General features: G+C 41.6%; 1 protein-coding gene across 6 annotated transcripts in view; it reads right to left on the bottom strand.

Moving 5' to 3' along the window:
- Positions 1-21,022, bottom strand: part of AGTPBP1 (ATP/GTP binding carboxypeptidase 1) — a 182,909-nt gene that overhangs the window by 95,190 nt on the left and 66,697 nt on the right. For all 6 annotated transcript variants that reach the window (XM_044273638.1, XM_044273644.1, XM_044273631.1 and 3 more), the window contains 5 exons: positions 17,873-17,936; positions 14,390-14,536; positions 11,340-11,471; positions 6,917-7,010; positions 613-650 (listed from right to left, as the gene is read on the bottom strand). In XM_044273638.1, the coding sequence (XP_044129573.1) occupies positions 613-650; positions 6,917-7,010; positions 11,340-11,471; positions 14,390-14,536; positions 17,873-17,936 (475 nt within the window). The remainder of the gene's footprint in view (positions 1-612; positions 651-6,916; positions 7,011-11,339; positions 11,472-14,389; positions 14,537-17,872; positions 17,937-21,022) is intronic.

Genomic DNA, 21,022 nt, shown 5'->3' with positions numbered 1-21,022 from the left:
GCATTTTGCGCCAACTGACTTTTTACTAAGACTGGCATATGTTACGCTAATCTTAGTATATCTGCCCCAATGTGTCATTTTATCTTCTCTCCCTTTTCTTACATCGGACATGCAGAGATGCAAGTAGTACCATGTGTAGCACAGTTATCTTAAGGCATGCGCACAAAACTCCTTAGGCGGTGTACGGCTGCCTCAGCAACTACACCACCCAGTGTGCTGCCTGCATCGCTCTACATCTGATGTCAGACCATGTGGCAAACCAAAGCTATTTTATATACAGTTATGGTACATGATTATATACTGTATGATGTTGCTTTTGCATCCAGAGGTTGATAAACTCTCCTAGTCACATTGGCAGGGGTGCAGGATGTCAGACACCCTCCGATCAGATATTTATGGCCTGACCGAAGGATAAGCAATGAGTAGTAACATCCTGTTATACCCCTCAAAGAACAGCACTGCATTCAGCAACATTTTTTCTGTCAAAATGGAAGACGCAATGACAGGACTCAACGGACTCCATTGTAAGTCGGTGGGGTCCTTCAGCCACACATGTGAGCATAAAACTGTATATGTAAGGATGAAGGTGGTCTACATAATGTGAGTACTTACTTGATTTTAGCAAAGCGGCAAGTGTATCTAAAGAGACTCTGCAACAGTAAGACAAGAATATTAGCTGTATTGACCACATTCAAGTAATACAAATTAGCAATATCTATGCCGTTCATTAATAATTCCATCCAATGTCATACATCCATGCACTGTAAATATGTGCAAACAAATATGTGCAGCTACAGTACAAGCTGTTGGTAAAAACACTTTGATTTTTCCTCTTTGACTTCTCCTCCCTTGGTCCTTATTTTATTGTATTTTGTTAATTATCTTTTCAAATTTTTATTTTTATTCTGTACATTGATTGTCATCACTCCTATCAGTCCCTGTCCCCATAGTGTGACAACCTCGATGGCAGTCATTTTTGAGATGGTCATCCAGCTTTCCACTGAACTCAACTGGGATGTTATTCTAAATTGTTTGCAAAATTAGAATCGCTCAGGATAAAAAAAAATCTTACAGACAGGAAAGCGCTGTGGTGCATGGAATTGAAGCGGGAAACAAAAAAAAAAGGCATAAAAGTAGTCAGAAAGGGATACTTTTTTGACAATCAAATTGGAGTTCAACTGTGGTTTAGTTCACTGGACAGGATTTGGAAAGATACTCCCCTGTCTAAGGTCTCACAGCTGACAGTTCATATAAGAGCAAATACCAAGCCATAAGGATAAAAGAACTGCCTGTAGGGCTCAGGGAGAGGATTGTGTGGAGGCATATATCTGGGGAATGGTACAACAAATTTCTGCTGCTTTGAAAGTTCCCAAGAGCACAGTGGTCTCCATAATTCTTAAATGGATTACATTTGGAATAGCCATGACTCTTCCTAGAGCTAGCCGCCACATCAAAATATGTATTGAATATCAATGCAATATTTTAGTTTTTCCTTTTCAATAAATAAGTAAAGAGTTTGAACATTCTGTTTTCACTTTCTTATTATGGGATAAATAATGCAGAATGATGCAGAAGTTCGCAACATAAAAAAATATCAAAAAAAAAAGTTAAAGGAACGGAAGACTGAAATGCGCTGCATCCCAAAATCGCATAACTTGAGTCACTGGTTATCAGAATCCAATGGCTATTTCTGTACTTCTATTTCCCCTTCTTTTACCAATATCTTACAAGACCATGAACATGTTATGTAAAACACTCTCGTACCACTAAGGTGAAGCATGCCACCACAGTATGGTGGAAAGAAAAAGGAAAAAGTCTGGTACCGTGTTAGCCAATAGAAAACTAGTTTAGTTTAGTGCTCCCATTAAGAGAAACAAAATAAGAGTATTGCAGGTTTGATGCCTTTTAATGGCTAACAAAAATAGAAGTAATGATGCTACATAGCGAGCTTTCGGGACATCACCAGTCTCTTCATCAGGTGTACTACAAGAATATAGTCCTTAATTATCTCACAGATAAGGGGTGTGAAAGTTTTATGGTCTCTAATTTAGGGCTCTTTCACACTTGCGTTGTCTGGATCTGGCGTGTACTCCACTTGCCGGAATTACACGCCGGATCCGGAAAAACACAAGTGTACTGAAAGCATTTGAAGACGGATCCGTCTTCAAAATGCGTTCAGTGTTACTATGGCAGCCAGGACGCTATTAAAGTCCTGGTTGCCATAGTAGGAGCGGGGGGAGCGGTATACTTAGTCTGTGCGGCTCCCGGGGCGCTCCAGAATGATGTCAGAGCGCCCCATGCACATGGATGACGTGCCATGTGACCACGTCATCCATGCGCGTGGGGCGCCCTGACGTCACTCTGGAGCACCCCGGGAGCCGCACGGACGGTAAGTATACTGCTCCCCCGCTCCCCACTACACTTTACCATGGCTGCCAGGACTTTAGCGTCCCGGCAGCCATGGTAACCATTGAGAAAAAGCTAAACGTCGGATCCGGCAATGCGCCGAAACGACGTTTAGCTTAAGGCCGGATCCGGATCAATGCCTTTCAATGGGCATTAATTCCGGATCCGGCCTTGCGGCAAGTCTTCAGGATTTTTGGCCGGAGCAAAAAGCGCAGCATGCTGCAGTATTTTCTCCGGCCCAAAAAACGTTCCGGTCCTGAACTGAAGACATCCTGATGCATCCTGAACGGATTTCACTCCATTCAGAATGCATTAGGATAAAACTGATCAGGATTCTTCCGGCATAGAGCCCCGATGACTGAACTATGCCGGAAGAAAAGAACGCAGGTGTGAAAGAGCCCTTAGAGACCATAAAACTTTCACACCCCTTATCTGTGAGATAATTAAGGACTCATTCTCAAGATCTTTGATATGTTGTTCAGTTTTTTTTTCAAATGTCCATTCATTCCCCCCATGTCTCTGTTCTTATTGTATATATATTGCTGTTTCTTCATATATTCTTGTAGTACACCTGATCAAGAGACTGGTGATGTCCCGAAATCTCGCTATGTCACATCATTACTTCTATTTTTGTTAACCATTAAAAGGTATCAAACCTGCAATACTCTTATTTGGTTTCTCTTAATGGGAACACTAAACCACAGTATGGTCACACTAGCATTATAGGTGCAATTCATTTGCTAGGAAAGTGAAAGGGAATCTGTCAGCTATTTTGACCATATAAAACCGTTAACATAGCAATGTGGAATAAAGTACCTTCTTACCTACATGTGTCTTCTTTCTTTTATTCAACTTTTCATTCTTATAAAAAAAAGCGATTTTTCTGATATGCAAATGAGGTTCCAAGGTGCCCAGAGGGGCGTTATTACTCTGCTCTAGTGCCCAGTAACGCCCCCCTGCAGTGCCCAGCCGGCCTCCTAAGAAATAAATGTCCTCCCACATACTTGCCGAATGGCGCCGCCCCCTCCCCACTACGTCACTTAATTTATTCATTGCACCATCGTGCTTCCTCCTCTCTTGGCCCACGGTGCCGCCCCCTCCCGATTACATCATTTAAATTTATTTACTGCATCGGGCGTTCCTTCCTCCTCTCTTGGGCCACGGCGCCGCCCCCTCCCCATTACGTCAGTTATTTTATTCATTGCATCGGACCTCCCTTCCTCCTCTCTTGTCCTCCGAAATCCCGTGCAGGCGCAGTATCGGTGAGTGCCTGCGCCTGCACGATTCTCCTGTTCCAGAGGGCAACAGCCTCCGATTAAGACACTGGGCTCGGCAGTGACACTATTGAGGCTGTTGCCCTCTGGAACAGGAGAATCGCGCAGGCATTCACCGATACTGCGCCTGCGCGGGATTTCAGAGGACAAGAGAGGAGGAAGAGAGGGCCAAAGCAATGAATAAAATAACTGACGTAATGGGGAGGGGGCGGCGCCGTAGGCCAAGAGAGGAGGAAGGAACGCCCGATGCAGTAAATAAATTAAATGGCGTAATCGGGAGGAGGCGGTGCCGTAGGCCAAGAGAGGAGGAAGCACGATGGTGCAATGAATAAATTAAGTGACGTAGTGGGGAGGGGGCGGCGCCGTTCGGCAAGTATGTGGGAGGACATTTATTTCTTAGGAGGCCGGCTTGGCACTGCAGGGGGGCGTTACTGGGCACTAGAGCAGAGTAATAACGCCCCTCTGGGCACCTTGGAACCTCATTTGCATATCAGAAAAATCTCTTTTTTATAAGAATGAAAAGTTGAATAAAAGAAAGAAGACACATGTAGGTAAGAAGGTACTTTATTCCACATTGCTATGTTAACGGTTTTATATGGTCAAAATAGGTGACAGATTCCCTTGAAGTTAGTAGATTAGGTTTAAAATTTAGAGACAAAAGGTCAGAGTAGGAAATCTATATAGCATCTGTAAAGAAGATAGAAAGTAATAATGTATAACACTGGGTGCAATATTAAAAATCAGGAGATTGTGTCTGCCAGATAAAAGAGGAAGGACAGCTGGACATAAACAGTGACTGGGCAGTTTCACATATATATAGTGACAGAAGGACAAGGTCGGAAGTGAAAACAAGATGGTGTATTGTGACTTTATGTGCAGTGAGAGATGTGAGGGCAATGTGAAACAAGAAGGATTCACTACAGGTGTGCAGGGTGGATACCTTTCGACCTGCTGTGCATACCTTGTTGTTCCTGGCACTTCGGATCTTCACCACAGCTAGTCATAGTAATTAGTACACTTTCTATTTGAAAACTATTGATGGACCATAATGCTCCCCTATCAATGGGATTTCCAGATCTGCTGCTTACTAATAAAATGTACAGATTTACTTTGGTTGAAGTCAGTCATTACCATCACTAAGGAAGGCTACACAGTCCTTAGCAGTTCTCTGTTTTCCTAACTTCTCATCACGTAAAAGCTACAACTACAATGTTGAAACACTTCTTCACGTACAGGTACAGCTACAGCTACTTCACTTACATACTGAACCTAATGCTCAATGTCAGGTAGAGAATGACTAACCATTTTCAGAGTTAACTGGCATTAAAAGGATGCCATCTTTAAAGATCATTCTGCTCCACTGTTAGTATAGGAAAACTAGACTACTACAAAGTAAGTTTCTACTTATTCTGGACCTAGCACTGACTTTAAAGGTGCCTGTACATATAAGTGCAAAGTAGGCCAAACCCTCCAATTTCAATAAAACCAGTCACCTACCTTATTTCTATGGGGACATGCCTAATCCCATCCCAAATGACCCACCCAATCCTTTAAAAACGCAGCTCCCCTATCTGCACCCTGATAGTAGATGGTCCAGATAGAGCTCTCTGCACTGGCTAATAAAGCATGGTGCCAAGCAGGGGCTCCCTCTCAATATCATGCCAATGCTGAATGTACATATCGACAAGGATCGTCTTCATGGGACAAACTAAACTACGAATGTACAGGGATCGTCTTGATGGGATAACTTAAGTCTGTTTAACTCTCAATATGTAACAGCTCTGGTGCCTAAATATTAAATTTTTAAATCAGCTTACAAATCTGCACCAAAATCATGGATATTTGGTCGCAAATAGGGCTGTAGAAGGTCACTGTCACGCCCTTCCCTGTGGGTGTTCTGAGGAGATCTGTCAGAGTTGCTGCACGTGACTCGATCTGACAGTTTGTTTTGTTGTGGGTTTGAACAGAATCCCACCTCCTCCCAGGTGTTGTTCTTTAGGTAATTGGTGAGGCTATTTATTCCTCCCTCTGCCTATAGCCTTTGTGGGTTATAGTTCTTCCTTGTGTGAGCTCTGGAAGTTTGGTGGATTGTCTGCTCCAACACATCTCTAGATAAGTCCTTTTCCCTTTTTCCTTCTCTGTCTGTTTTTACTAGGCCCCTAGAGTGACGCTAGCTCCTTTGGTTGTTGAAGATGATGGGTGTTTTTTTTTCCTTCTTCCCTACAGCTGAGGGTTTGGTTCAGTGTGTTTTAGTCTTAGGTACGTGGGCATGTGCATATCTACCATTGAGATATGCACATGGGCATAGCAGCTTAGGGAATGTGTTTTAGGGATTCCTAGGAGGTCATCCCTTTGTTCCCTAGATTTTGGGCCATAGTCAGTTGTTTTGTTTTGTTTGCCGTGTTCTGTTTCCTTCCCTTATCTTACCTACCGTGACAGTCACTTACTGCACTACAATAAACATAATCTGCAACAGATAGGGCATGCTGCAGGTTCAAAAAGCCTCAGTATGTCTAGAATGCAGATTTTTTTTTTTTAAAGTGTTTCGTAAATGTTTTTGAAGTTTGTTTTTAACATCTCACTAATATACATTGTATGCATACATTGTTGGGTGATCTCCCAAGAAATACTACAACCTATACACAATGTTTGAATCCGAAGTTGCTAAATTTTTACAAAACTAAATTTTTGCCAAGATTTTGGTACAAAATCTGCGCTTTCCCTTTCTGCTATTGAGATCAGTCATAGGGTCTCCATATCGGATGAAAATGCTTGTCTCCATTCATTGTCAAGGAGGACAAAACTTAACTGAACAAAGCTGAGTGCACCAGAATGTATTCCGTGAGCATCATTTTTCTGTCCGCGATGTGGGGCGGAGCACAACACAATGTAAGTCAATGGGGAAAGATCCGTCTTGGCTATGTTAAAGATGATACAACCAGATCCGTTCATAACGGACGCAGATGGTTGTATTATCATGACGGAAGTGTTTTTGCTGATCCATGACGGATCCAGCAAAAACGCTGGTGTGAAAGTAGCTTAAAAAAAATAATAAAAAATAATAAAAAAAAGGGGTAAATACGTCGCAATATAAAATGAGTAAACATACTCCCCAGCTCTTTACACCAACCACCTAGAAGATATTAGCCAACTCAAAACTGTAAAAGAAAGACACAAACAAAAAGCCCCATGGGTATTACAACTGGGACACACAGTATACAGATAACTGCACTTACTTGATAAGGCTGGTGTTCTTTTTACTGAATGGCCCTATGATCTTGAAAAGAAGATCCACAGCCCCATTTTTGCCAAGATATACAGCATTTACAGCTGAAATGCAAAAACACTCACATGAGGCAAAACAAATAATATGGTCACTTACAGCACTTCTATATGTATGATCACTTACAGTGCTTCTATATGGTCACTTACAGAGCTTATATATGTATGATCACTTACAGTGCTTCTATATGGTCACTTACAGAGCTTATATATGTATGATCACTTACAGTGCTTCTATGTGGTCACTTACAGTGCTTCTAGATATGTATGATCACTTACAGTGCTTCTATACGTATGATCACTTACAGTGCTTCTATATGGTCACTTACAGTGCTTCTATATGTATGATCACTTACAGTGGTTCTATATGGTCACTTACAGAGCTTATATATGTATGATCACTTACAGTGCTTCTATGTGGTCACTTACAGTGCTTCTATATATGTATGATCACTTACAGTGCTTCTATACGTATGATCACTTACAGTGCTTCTATATATGTATGATCACTTACAGTGCTTCTATATATGTATGATCACTTACAGTGCTTCTATGTGGTCACTTACAGTGCTTCTATGTGGTCACTTACAGTGCGTCTATGTGGTCACTTACAGTGCGTCTATGTGGTCACTTACAGTGCGTCTATATGTATGATCACTTACAGTGCTTCTATGTGGTCACTTACAGTGCTTCTATAGGTATGATCACTTACAGTGCTTCTATAGGTATGATCACTTACAGTGCTTCTATGTGGTCACTTACAGTGCGTCTATGTGGTCACTTACAGTGCTTCTATAGGTATGATCACTTACAGTGCTTCTATAGGTATGATCACTTACAGTGCTTCTATGTGGTCAATTACAGTGCTTCTATACGTATGATCACTTACAGTGCTTCTATACGTATGATCACTTACAGTGCTTCTATACGTATGATCACTTACAGTGCTTCTATGTGGTCACTTACAGTGCTTCTATGTGGTCACTTACAGAGCTTCTATGTGGTCACTTACAGAGCTTATATATGTATAATCACTTACAGTGCTTCTATGTGGTTAATTACAGTGCTTCTATATGTATGATCACTTACAGTGCTTCTATACGTATGATCACTTACAGTGCTTCTATACATATGATCACTTACAGTGCTTCTATACATATGATCACTTACAGTGCTTCTATACATATGATCACTTACAGTGCTTCTATACATATGATCACTTACAGTGCTTCTATGTGGTCACTTACAGTGCTTCTATATGTATGATCACTTACAGTGCTTCTATACGTCTGATCACTTACAGTAATTCTATATGGTCACTTACAGTGCTTCTATACGTATGATCACTTACAGTGCTTCTATACGTATGATCACTTACAGTGCTTCTATACGTATGATCACTTACAGTGCTTCTATGTGGTCACTTACAGTGCTTCTATATGGCCACTTACAGTGCTTCTATACGTATGGTCACTTACAGTGCTTCTATATGGTCACTTACAGCGCTTCTATATGTATGATTACTTACAGTGCTTCTATACGGCCACTTACAGTGCTTCTATATGGCCACTTACAGTGCTTCTATATGTATGATCACTTACAGTGCTTCTATGTGGTCACTTACAGTGCTTCTATGTGGTCACTTACAGTGCTTCTATGTGGTCACTTACAGCGCTTCTATGTGGTCACTTACAGCGCTTCTATGTGGTCACTTACAGCGCTTCTATGTGGTCACTTACAGTGCTTCTATGTGGTCACTTACAGTGCTTCTATGTGGTCACTTACAGCGCTTCTATGTGGTCACTTACAGCGCTTCTATGTGGTCACTTACAGTGCTTCTATATGTATGATCACTTACAGTGCTTCTATGTGGTCACTTACAGTGCTTCTATACGTATGATCACTTACAGTGCTTCTATATGGTCACTTACAGTGCTTCTATACGTATGATCACTTACAGTGCTTCTATATGGTCACTTACAGTGCTTCTATATGGTCACTTACAGTGCTTCTATGTGGTCACTTACAGTGCTTCTATGTGGTCACTTACAGTGCTTCTATGTGGTCACTTACAGTGCTTCTATATGTATGGTCACTTACAGTGCTTCTATGTGGTCACTTACAGTGCTTCTATGTGGTTACTTACAGCGCTTCTATACATATGATCACTTACAGTGCTTCTATGTGGTCACTTACAGTGCTGCTATGTGGTCACTTACAGTGCTTCTATATGGTCACTTACAGTGCTTCTATATGTATGGTCACTTACAGTGCTTCTATATGTATGGTCACTTACAGTGCTTCTATATGTATGGTCACTTACAGTGCTTCTATGTGGTTACTTACAGCGCTTCTATACATATGATCACTTACAGTGCTTCTATGTGGTCACTTACAGTGCTGCTATGTGGTCACTTACAGTGCTGCTATGTGGTCACTTACAGCGCTTCTATATGGTCACTTACAGTGCTTCTATACGTATGGTCACTTACAGTGCTTCTATATGGTCACTTACAGTGCTTCTATACGGCCACTTACAGTGCTTCTATACGTATGAACACTTACAGCGCTTCTATTTGGTCATTTACAGTGCTTCTATATGCATGATCACTTACAGTGCTTCTATATGCATGATCACTTACAGTGCTTCTATACGTATGATCACTTACAGTGCTTCTATACGTATGATCACTTACAGTGCTTCTATACGTATGATCACTTACAGTGCTTCTATACGTATGATCACTTACAGTGCTTCTATATGGTCACTTACAGTGCTTCTATACATATGGTCACTTACAGTGCTTCTATGTGGTCACTTACAGTGCTTCTTTGTGGTCACTTACAGTGCTTCTATACGTATGGTCACTTACAGTGCTTCTATACGTATGGTCACTTACAGTGCTTCTATATGGTCACTTACAGTGCTTCTATACGTATGGTCACTTACAGTGCTTTTGTTTCCTAGCAAAAGCAATTCTAATGCAGGTTGGTGGTGAAGCACCTGCAATAGGCCTCATGCATGCTACTGCATACTACAATGTGTACCACACAGTACAATGCTTAGTCCAGTACCACAAGTATGGAGGTATTTCTTCCCATAAGCTTCATAAATACGTTACATGATGAAGCATTGAGCAATTGAACATAGGGGGATACAGAGGTAAAGTAAAGGTTTCACACGCCTAGGTAGCAGCAAAAGATTTACAAAGCTTTAATAAGTCAAATGCATGAAGCCTTATGGTTCTCAGTACTACGTTGCCACACCTTTTAAAGTGGTTGTCCCATTTCCACTGTGAGATAGGACTAAACGCTGGCCCAGTGACTGGGCTTATGGAAACTGCCAAGCGAGCTGGTTCTCCACTGTTTCCATAGCTCCCAGTGCAGTGAAAGGAAGCTACATGAACAGAGTAGCAGAACAAGCTAGACTGCTTCCATAGCACAACAGTATAGCTTGCTATGCTATTTACATAGCTTCCATTCACTGCACTGGAAAATACAGAAACAGTGGAGTACTGAATCAGTAGGCAGCATTCATAAACCCAGCCACCTAGGGCCATTGCGTAGTCCCATCTCACTGCGGATATGGCGAGATGGAGTACCTCTAGAGGCTCATTCACACGACTGTATGGTTGTTGTGCCCATATTGCAGACCGCAAACAGCGGGTCTGCAATACACAGGGTCTGACCATGTAAACTTTGTGCTATGGACTTGAATAGTTCCGCAATCCGCAAAATATGGCAAAAGATAGGACATGTATCTTTTACGGTGTGGAAGCATGGCTCGTAAGCCCACGGAAACCCTTCTGTGGGCTTTCAGGTCCGTGCCTCTACACCGCAAAAAATAGGACATGTCCTACCTTTTGCCATAATTTGCCGATCATGGACCCATGCAAGTCAAGACCGCTATTTGCGGTCCACAGCACGGGCACAGCGGCCATTTGGACGTGTGAATGAGCCCTAAAAGCTCTTGCACATGACCATACTCTGTTTTGCGGTCCGCATTGCAATTTGCAGAACGAAACAACCAGGCCATAATAGAACAGTCTCATCCTTGTCTGTAATGCGGACAAGAATAGGACATGCTCTATTTTTTGCTGGAACGGACATATGGATGCACACAATGTGCTGTCCACATCTTTTGCAGCCCCATTGAAGTGAATGGATCCGCATCTAAACTGCAAAAAATGTGGATTGGATGCGGACAAAAAACACGGTCGCCTGCCTAAACCCGAACTGTGTCTTTGAAATACAGCTTTTGTTAGAGCTATTAGAGCTATGCTGAAGCCATGTTTTTCACCTGTACAATTCTCCAAGTAAAAACTTGGTCTTGTTAATTAAAACAGCAGAAATCCCCTCGAGACTCCCAGTACTCACAATTCATACAGTACACACGTAGCACCTGAAGACATGGAAGCAACAGCTTTGCACATTGAAGGTTTTGTTTGACCAGGTTGAGAGAGATGTTCAAAGCTCCACTGACTCGTGCTTTTATTCCAAACTTTTTGTCTACGAAGAGAAATAATAATAAAAAACAATCAATTCTGGAGCCTTTTCCTTAAGAACTCTGTTGGGTGAATTACTTACTTCTTTAGCATCACAAGCCAATTTTGCACATCAGGTTTCAATTTATCTTTTTTTTTGCATATATCAGCAGCTAGTTTTAGTTCTTTCACTCACAAAGTCTTGCTTTCGGCATTATTTTGGTGTATTTTAAGTACGCTACTGTTTAGTTTATATATTTTTTTTAAAAGGAAAAAGAGGAAAAAAAAGTGTTTCCACATAATAATAGGAACATCAATTAGGGAATACTTGGGCTGTTTTCACATGTTGCAGTTAAAACACTACAACATTACAAACTGTGATTCGACTTCAATGTGTGAACATTGCTTTAGAAGAAAACCGAACACACAAAAAAATCCCAACAATTCTTTAGTTAATCCAGTCCTTTCCTTTGATCCTATTTTGTCTCTTCATACATTAAAACTGAGCAGTATATTAAAAGAAAAAAATATATGTACAGTACAGATCAAAAGTTTGGACACACCTTCTCATTCAAAGAGTTTTCTTTATTTTCATGACTATGAAAATTAAAGATTTACACTGAAGGCATCAAAACTATGAATTAACACATGTGGAATTATATACATAACAAAAAAGTGTGAAACAACTGAAAATATGTCATATTCTAGGTTCTTCAAAGTAGCCACCTTTTGCTTTGATTACTGCTTTGCACACTCTTGGCATTCTCTTGATGAGCTTTAAGAGGTAGTCACCTGAAATGGTCTTCCAACAGTCTTGAAGGAGTTCCCAGAGATGCTTAGCACTTGTTGGCCCTTTAGCCTTCACTCTGCGGTCCAGCTCACCCCAAACCATCTCGATTGGGTTCAGGTCCGGTGACTGTGGAGGCCAGGTCATCTGGCGCAGCACCCCATCACTCTCCTTCATGATCAAATAGCCCTTACACAGCCTGGAGGTGTGTTTGGGGTCATTGTCCTGTTGAAAAATAAATGATGGTCCAACTAAACGCAAACCGGATGGAATAGCATGCTGCTGCAAGATGCTGTGGTAGCCATGCTGGTTCAGTATGCCTTCAATTTTGAATAAATCCCCAACAGTGTCACCAGCAAAGCACCCCCACACCATCACACCTCCTCCTCCTCCATGCTTCACGGTGGGAACCAGGCATGTAGAGTCCATCTGTTCACCTTTTCTGCGTTGCACAAAGACACGGTGGTTGGAACCAAAGATCTCAAATTTGGACTCATCAGACCAAAGCACAGATTTCCACTGGTCTAATGTCCATCCCTTGTGTTCTTTAGCCCAAACAAGTCTCTTCTGCTTGTTGCCTGTCCTTAGCAGTGGTTTCCTAGCAGATATCCTACCATGAAGGCCTGATTCACACATTCTCCTCTTAAAGGGAGTCTGTCACCACATTTGAGCATTTTAGACTGATCAAATAGCGTTATATGTGCCACCAAGAACTTAAAAACGGTACCTTTGTTGTAGCTAATGGAGTTTTATTTCAGCCAAAAATGAACTTTTAAGATTCTGTAAATGCGCCCTCTCAAGTGCCCAGGGCGGCGTCTCAATCGTCCGAGCCCCTCCATAACGGCTCATAACCCCGCCCTCCGTGTGCCTCTGCCCGCCCGTTTACTCTCCTCCTCTCTCCTTTTCCACTGCGCCCGCTATGAATTTGACCTCGCAGCCGCAGTGGAAAAGGAGAGAAGGAGAGTAAACGGGCGGGCAGAGGCACACAGAGGGCGGGGTTATGACGCGTTGAGGGGGTGCTGCCTGGGGCCCGGACGATTGAGACGCCGCCCTGGGCACTTGAGAGGGCGCATATACAGAATCTTAAAAGTTCATTTTTGGCTGAAAGAAAACTCCATTAGATACAACAAAGGTACAGTTTTTAAGTTCTCGGTGGCACATATAACGCTATTTGATCAGTCTAATATACTCAAATGTGGTGACAGACTCCCTTTAACAGTTGTTCTAGAGATGTGTCTGCTGCTAGAACTCTGTGTGGCATTGACCTGGTCTCTAATCTGAGCTGCTGTTAACCTGCGATTTCTGAGGCTGGTGACTCGGATGAACTTATCCTCCGCAGCAGAGGTGACTCTTGGTCTTCCTTTCCTGGGACGGTCCGCATGTGAGCCAGTTTCTTTGTAGCGCTTGATGGTTTTTGTGACTGCACTTGGGGACACTTTCAAAGTTTTCCCAATTTTTCGGACTGACTGACCTTCATTTCTTAAAGTAATGATGGCCACTCGTTTTTCTTTACTTAGAATTTGTATTATGGCAAGAAAAAAGCAGCTAACAGTCGATTCAGTAGGACTATCAGCTGTGTATCCACCTGACTTCTCCACAACGCAACTGATGGTCCCAACCCCATTTATAAGGCAAGAAATCCCACTTATTAAACCTGACAGGGCACACCTGTGAAGTGAAAACCATTTCAGGTGACTACCTCTTGAAGCTCATCAAGAGAATGCCAAGAGTGTGCAAAGCAGTAATCAAAGCAAAAGGTGGCTACTTTGAAGAACCTAGAATATGACATATTTTCAGTTGTTTCACACTTTTTTGTTATGTATATAATTCCACATGTGGTAATTCATAGTTTTGATGCCTTCAGTGTGAATCTACAATTTTCATAGTCATGAAAATAAAAGAAAACTCTTTGAATGAGAAGGTGTGTCCAAACTTTTGGTCTGTACTGTATGTTCAATGAACTCAGGTCATTTCCTTCCTATTCCTTCTCACAATTCTGTGAATGGCTGTAAGACAACTGGCTGCTGCAGGAGCCCCCCTCTACATCTTTTTACCAGAGGAATATGGAATAGATCAGAAGGAAATTATGGGAACATGGAGAAAACAGGGACATAATGTGGGCAACCATTTAACATTTTAATGTTCTTCAGACAAACCTTTTGGTCCTATCTTTGCGAGTAAGCTGTGAAGAAGTACCATTAACTCTTCATTCGGAGAAGAGTCCTTACTGGCACTAAGCAGCAATTGTAGCAAGATCTGAGTACCTCCTTTAGAAATCAATACATTTATTCTTCTTCCACCACCTAGAAAGAAAAAAAAATGATTCAAACAAAACACGTCTTCACACCCCAACCTATGAATCCCCTTATAACGGAACAAGATTTTCAGCTTTTACATGTCACCGTAACATTAGTTTCCTTGAGAAGAATAGATATGTGCACCATAAATGGGGGAGAACAATTATTAAATGATTTTCGGTTACCTCCTGCTGAAAACTCCAACAGTAACATAGCACCCCATGCTTTCTACCTACCAGTGTCTTTTTCAGAAATTCTCAAGGGTAGTTTTTATTACTGGACAGGACCTACATTCTAAAAGTACTATAGATCCCTTATATACCCTACTAAGAACAACCTAATCTACTCCAGAATCACAAAAAAATACTATATTCTACACTCTATATGAGATTCAGATTGTATAGTATTTCATCTAGATATGTACTGCCTTCTGAGATTCTCTCAGGGTCTGTTCAGGAAAAAAACATGCAGGTTCAGTCAGTTTTGTCTGCGATTGCGTTCAGTTTTTGTTGCAATTAGTTTTAGATGCGTTTTTCAGGCATGTGGAATAAAATTACAATCTACATCTCCTGGAACCAGAGCTGTGTGAAAAACACAGAATATAGAACATTTTTGTGATTTTTTTCCCTGAACCTAGAAATGATGCATGAAACACAAATGGGTCAGGATTCAGTCCGGATGCTATGCATTTGCTTCACGCACACCGTGATGAAAAGAGGCCTAGGGCTACATTCACACAAACGTATTTTGTTTCCGTGTCCATTTTGTTTTTTTTGCGGATAGGATGCAGACCTATTCATTTCAATGGGTTCGCAAAAAATGTGGACAGCCCACCATGTGCTATCCACATCTGTATGTCCGTTCCGTAAACCCGCAAAAAAAAAAATAGAACATGTCCTATTCTTGTCCGTTTTGCGGACAAGGATAGGCATTTTGCAATGGATCCGCAAAAAAAAACAGATGCCATACGGAACGTCATCCATTTTTTTGCGGATGGCAAAACACATACGGTCGTGTGAATGTAACCTAAGAGTGATATATTAAAGTCTATAAAAAATCCGATAAATTAAAGGGGTTCTCCATAATCATAAGGGGTTGTATGTGGTAATGCAGCTCAGTCAAATTCATTTCAACGCAGCTCAGCTACAATATCAGACACAACCCATGGACAGGCGTGGCACTGTTTCTGGAAGAGGACGGCCATGTTTTTCTAATCCTGGAAAATCTTTTTAAACTCTGATCTAATGCATTCAAAACACCTCAAATTACCTCCATCAAATATCTGATATATGCATTTTATATTTACTCTACACCAGCCATACCTTTATTTTTTTAAACTCTGTAAGATGATAATTATTCCATAAAGGGGAATATCTTGTTGAACCTTTATTCCCCCCCAAAACCTCAATCCATGACCATAACTTTTTTTTTTAACTAAATAACATAAGGAATGTTCACTAGATGGGGGTAGCCCTAACAATCCTGACTCCTAAAAGGATATAAAGATATTTATCAACTTTTGAAGTGTTGATGATTAAAAAAAAAAAAAAAACAACAACAACAACAACAACATGTGGATTCCTTACAAATTCAGATTCATGAGTCACAAGTTTAGATTTGGGAGCTCTGTGATTGGCCTGGAGACTGATATTAGCCCCCTAACATGGTTGATAGGAAGGAGCCTCTTGTGTAAGAAACTGAAGGCAGGAGAATACTCCTGATCTCTAAAGCTGGCCATACACATTAGATAGAAGTTGGCCGATAGTTGAACAGACATCTGGTGAACGGCTGTTTCACGCACACAAGGCCAGACACACTTTAGGCCATACTGGCCTCTACAGTTGTTCACCAAGCCCGTACATGTTCAGTGAAACAGAGCGCTGGATGGAATATCTTTCTGGGAAAGTTCTTTCAAAGATCTTTTATTCACGAATGATCTTTCTTTGAATGAAGGTTATTTCATCCGACTATCGGAGGAAAATATTAAACAAGACCGATTTTGTTTTAAACGATAATAGTCTATCATCTTTCGGCTAAGGCTAGTTTCACACTAGCAGCAGCCTTCTCCGGCAGGCTGTTCCCCGCCCGGAACCATGCTACCAGAAGTCGGCTCCGGCCCCATTCGCTATAATGGAGGTGGGCCGAAGGTCTGGCCACAGCACGGCAAACATGCCGAGAGGCGGCCAGAAAAGGGGTACTTTCACACTAGCGTTTTTCTTTTCCGGCATAGAGTTCCGTCCTAGGGGCTCTATACCGGAAAAGAACTGATCAGGCATATCCCCATGCATTCTGAATGGAGAGTAATCCGTTCAGTTTGCATCAGGATGTCTTCAGTTCAGTCTTTTTGACTGATCTGGACGGAGATAATACCGCAGCACGGTTTATCTCCGGCTAAAAAAACTGAACACTTGCCTGAATGCCGGATCCGTCATTTTTTTCCCATAGAAATGTATTAGTACCGGATCCTGCATTCAAAATAGCGCGATGCCGGATCCATCCTTGCAATGGTAAAAATGTGGAAAAAATATATAACGGATCTGTTTCTCCGGATGACAAATGGAGAGACGGATCCGTTCTTGCAATGTGTTTGTAAGACGGATCCGCATCCGGATCTGTCTACATATGCTTTCCTTTTGCATGCAGATTGCCGGATCACTCTGCAGCAAGTGTGAAAGTAGTCTAAAACTACGACATGTAGTTTTATTCCAGCCGCCGTGCTGCGGCTGGACCTCCGGCCCTGCCCCATTATAATGAGTGGGGCCGGAGAGGACTTTTGGCGGCACGCATGCACTAGCGGCAGCACGGATCTGCAGGTGAACAGGCTGCCGGTAATGTCAAAGTAGCCTAAAACAATTGTTTATTGCCAAGTTTCACCTGACAAACTTTTGTGTTAGGTTGAAATCATCCGTTTTGATAAACTTTAGACTAATGTGTATGGTCATCTTAAGACACCAAACACAAGGATGGATTGAAGAGCAGTTTGAAATATAAAACGACGGGTCTCCAGATAATTCTGCACACAATGCAGTGACATGGAGCGACTGCACTGGATCAATGTGATAAAAACAAATGTGCTTGATGCTAAACATACATCTTCACGGGAGGAGGCCAAATGGAAAGAGCACTGCGCTCAGAGATGGCTATAGCAGTGAACGCTCAAAGCTTTTTCCAGCAGTCTACGTAATATGCAGAATAGAAATCTGGAATCAATATTCCGAAGCATCTCAAAGCGGCCAGTTGACCTCGAAACCCATGTTAATACCACAGTAAACATTTGATTGGAAAATTACAAAACATTTGCATCCCATTTGAAGCTAAAGCTATGAAGATACAGAAACTTACCAGCTGACATCAGTTCATTGAGGATATTTATAATGTTTAATATTGTCTGATGGTCCCTGGTATTCTGGAGAAACAATGAGAACGTCTTAAAAACTCCGGTATTACAACAACAACATGGACAAGCAATGTTCTTGATACTACAGAAAATAACAGCACTCATTTGCTGACTTTTAGTTTTTTATTTAATAATGTATTGAGTTGTAGAACATCATACAACTCACTCTTCTACTGCTCTACCCATGAACGAGATGGCAGAGCTACAGCAACTCACTGTACTTTGGGAAAAGTCTCGATATGTCATAACGCCATAGGACAAGTTGTGATTGGTGGGATCCGGGTGCTGAGGTCGCTGAACAAGGAGAGGGAAGCGCTCATATACCTTGTACTCTCTCCTTGCTGCAGGAGACTGATCCAAAACAGGCCCAAAGACTTTCTATTGTTTCCGTCTCCGGCAGTGAGGAGAGAGAGCGCACTATGAGAGCACTTCTCTCTCCTCGTCATAGTGATCGCCACTGGCGTCAGCACTCTGACTCCCACCAATCAAAACCTTTGATATGTCGCTACAACATATCAAACGTTTTCCGACCCAAATCCACATAAGAGTCTAGTCAGCTATCTACAGTGTATGTTGGCCTACCAAATGATGGATTAGATATGCTGAATGTTCATTCCTAATCCTTTTGTTCTCTTGCCATTGTGAACATATACATGCTATTGCAGGTGTATAGAGTTATCCCACAGATTCAAACAATCAAATAACATTTCTGATATCATGCACATCGTTATTTGAATTATATCAATGGAAAAAAAATGCTGCTCTCCTGTGCAGGGTGAACTTTTGCAGGTTCTTTGCTCACTCTGCAGCTCTGGTCCCTTCAATTTCTATGGGTGGCCAGGAGCTCGTGACAGGTGACCATCAAGCAGCTGCATCTCCCAGGAGTTCACTGGAATTAGCTCCTTTTAACCCTTCTCCTGTTTTCCTCCCCCAGCTATTCCTCTAATAAACAGCACTGTGTTATGTAATGTCCTCCCAAGTTCCTTCTCCACTGTCCAGAGAGATATAGCCATATATTTCTATGAATTCAAAAGTAGGGATGGATGAATGAATGAAAGGCACTTCACCTGCTTCACTCAGAGATCCCTGGGCAATAAGAGGAGGAAGGGAGCCGGGAAGCTACTGAGCATGTCGGTCCACCACTGAACGTAGGAGAAGGTAGACCAGAATTTTAGCCACAGGATAAACAGCAGGGGGCGTTGCCAGAGAGAAAAACATAATCTTACAGTATTTTTATTGTATGTATATTACAACAGGTCTCCTGTTCTTTCTTCAGGACCTATGGTGACGTCACTGAGCTCATCACATGGTCCATCACCATGGTGATGTATCATGTGATGTCACCACAGGTCCTTTGACAGGTCCTGAAGTAAAAACAGAAGACCGGCAGCTAACGCGATCAATTGGAGGAGGTGAGTTAATAATTATTTTTTTTAACCCTCAATTGACCTTCTACTAAGCATTCCGTATTAACCACTTCAACCCCGCTAGCTGAAACACCCTTAATGACCAGGCCACTATTTACACTTCTGCACTACACTACTTTCACCGTTTATTGCTCAGTCATACAACTTACCACCCAAATGAATTTTACCTCATTTTCTTCTCACTAATCGAGCTTTCATTTGGTGGTATTTCATTGCTGCTGACATTTTTACTTTTTTTGTTATTAATCGAAATGCAACGATTTTTTTGCAAAAAAATTACATTTTTCACTTTCAGCTGTAAAATTTTGCAAAAAAAACATCCATATATAAATTTTTCGCTAAATTTATTGTTCTACATGTCTTTAATAAAAATAAATAAAGGTTTGGGCAAAAAAAAAATATGGTTTGGGTAAAAGTTATAGCGTTTACAAACTATGGTACAAAAATGTGAATTTCCGCTTTTTGAAGCAGCTCTGACTTTCTGAGCACCTGTCATGATTCCTGAGGTTCTACAATGCCCAGACAGTAGAAAACCCCCACAAATGACCCCATTTCGGAAAGTAGACACCCTAAGGTATTCGCTGATGGGCATAGTGAGTTCATAGAACTTTTTATTTTTTGTCACAAGTTAGCGGAAAATGATGATTTTTTTTTATTTATTTATTTTTTCTTACAAAGTCTCATATTCCACTAACTTGCAACAAAAAATAAAAAATTCTAGGAACTCGCCATGCCCCTCACGGAATACCTTGGGGTGTCTTCTTTCCAAAATGGGGTCACTTGTGGAGTAGTTATACTGCCCTGGCAATTTAGGGGCCCATATGTGTGAGAAGTACTTTGCAATCAAAATCTGTAAAAAATGACCGGTGAAATCCGAAAGGTGCACTTTGGAATGTGGGTCCATTTGCCTACCTAGGCGGCAAAAAAGTGTCACACATCTGGTATCGCCGTACTCAGGAGAAGTTGGGGAATGTGTTTTGGGGTGTCATTTTACATATACCCATGCTGGGTGAGAGAAATATCTTGGCAAAAGACAACTTTTCCCATTTTTTTATACAAAGTTGGCATTTGACCAAGATATTCATCTCACCCAGCATGGGTATATGTAAAATGACACCCCAAGACACATTCCCCAACTTCTCCTGAGTACGGCGATACCATATGTGTGACACTTTTTTGCAGCCTAGATGCGTAAAGGGGCCCAAATTCCTTTTAGGAGGGCATTTTTAGACATTTGGATCCCAGACTTCTTCTCACGCTTTCGGGCCCCTAAAAAGCCAGGGCAGTATAAATACCCCACATGTGACCCCATTTTGGAAAGAAGACACCCCAAGGTATTCAATGAGGGGCATGGCGAGTTCAGAGAATTTTTCTTTTTGGCACAAGTTAGCGGAAATTATTTATTTAATTTTTTTTCCCTCACAAAGTCTCCCTTTCCGCTAACTTGGGACAAAAATTTCAATCTTTCATGGACTCAATATGCCCCTCACGGAATACCTTGGGGTGTCTTCTTTCCGAAATGGGGTCACATGTGGGGTATTTATACTGCCCTGGCATTTTAGGGGCCCTAAAGCGTGAGAAGAAGTCTGGAATATAAAGGTCTAAAACATTTTACGCATTTGGATTCCGTGAGGGGTATGGTGAGTTCATGTGAGATTTTATTTTTTG

The sequence above is a fragment of the Bufo gargarizans genome, chromosome 1 (assembly GCF_014858855.1).
Source record: "Bufo gargarizans isolate SCDJY-AF-19 chromosome 1, ASM1485885v1, whole genome shotgun sequence".
Classification (NCBI taxonomy): domain Eukaryota; kingdom Metazoa; phylum Chordata; class Amphibia; order Anura; family Bufonidae; genus Bufo; species Bufo gargarizans.
The sequence above is the reverse complement of the archived record's forward strand: the minus strand, read 5'-3'. Positions and strand labels throughout refer to the sequence as shown.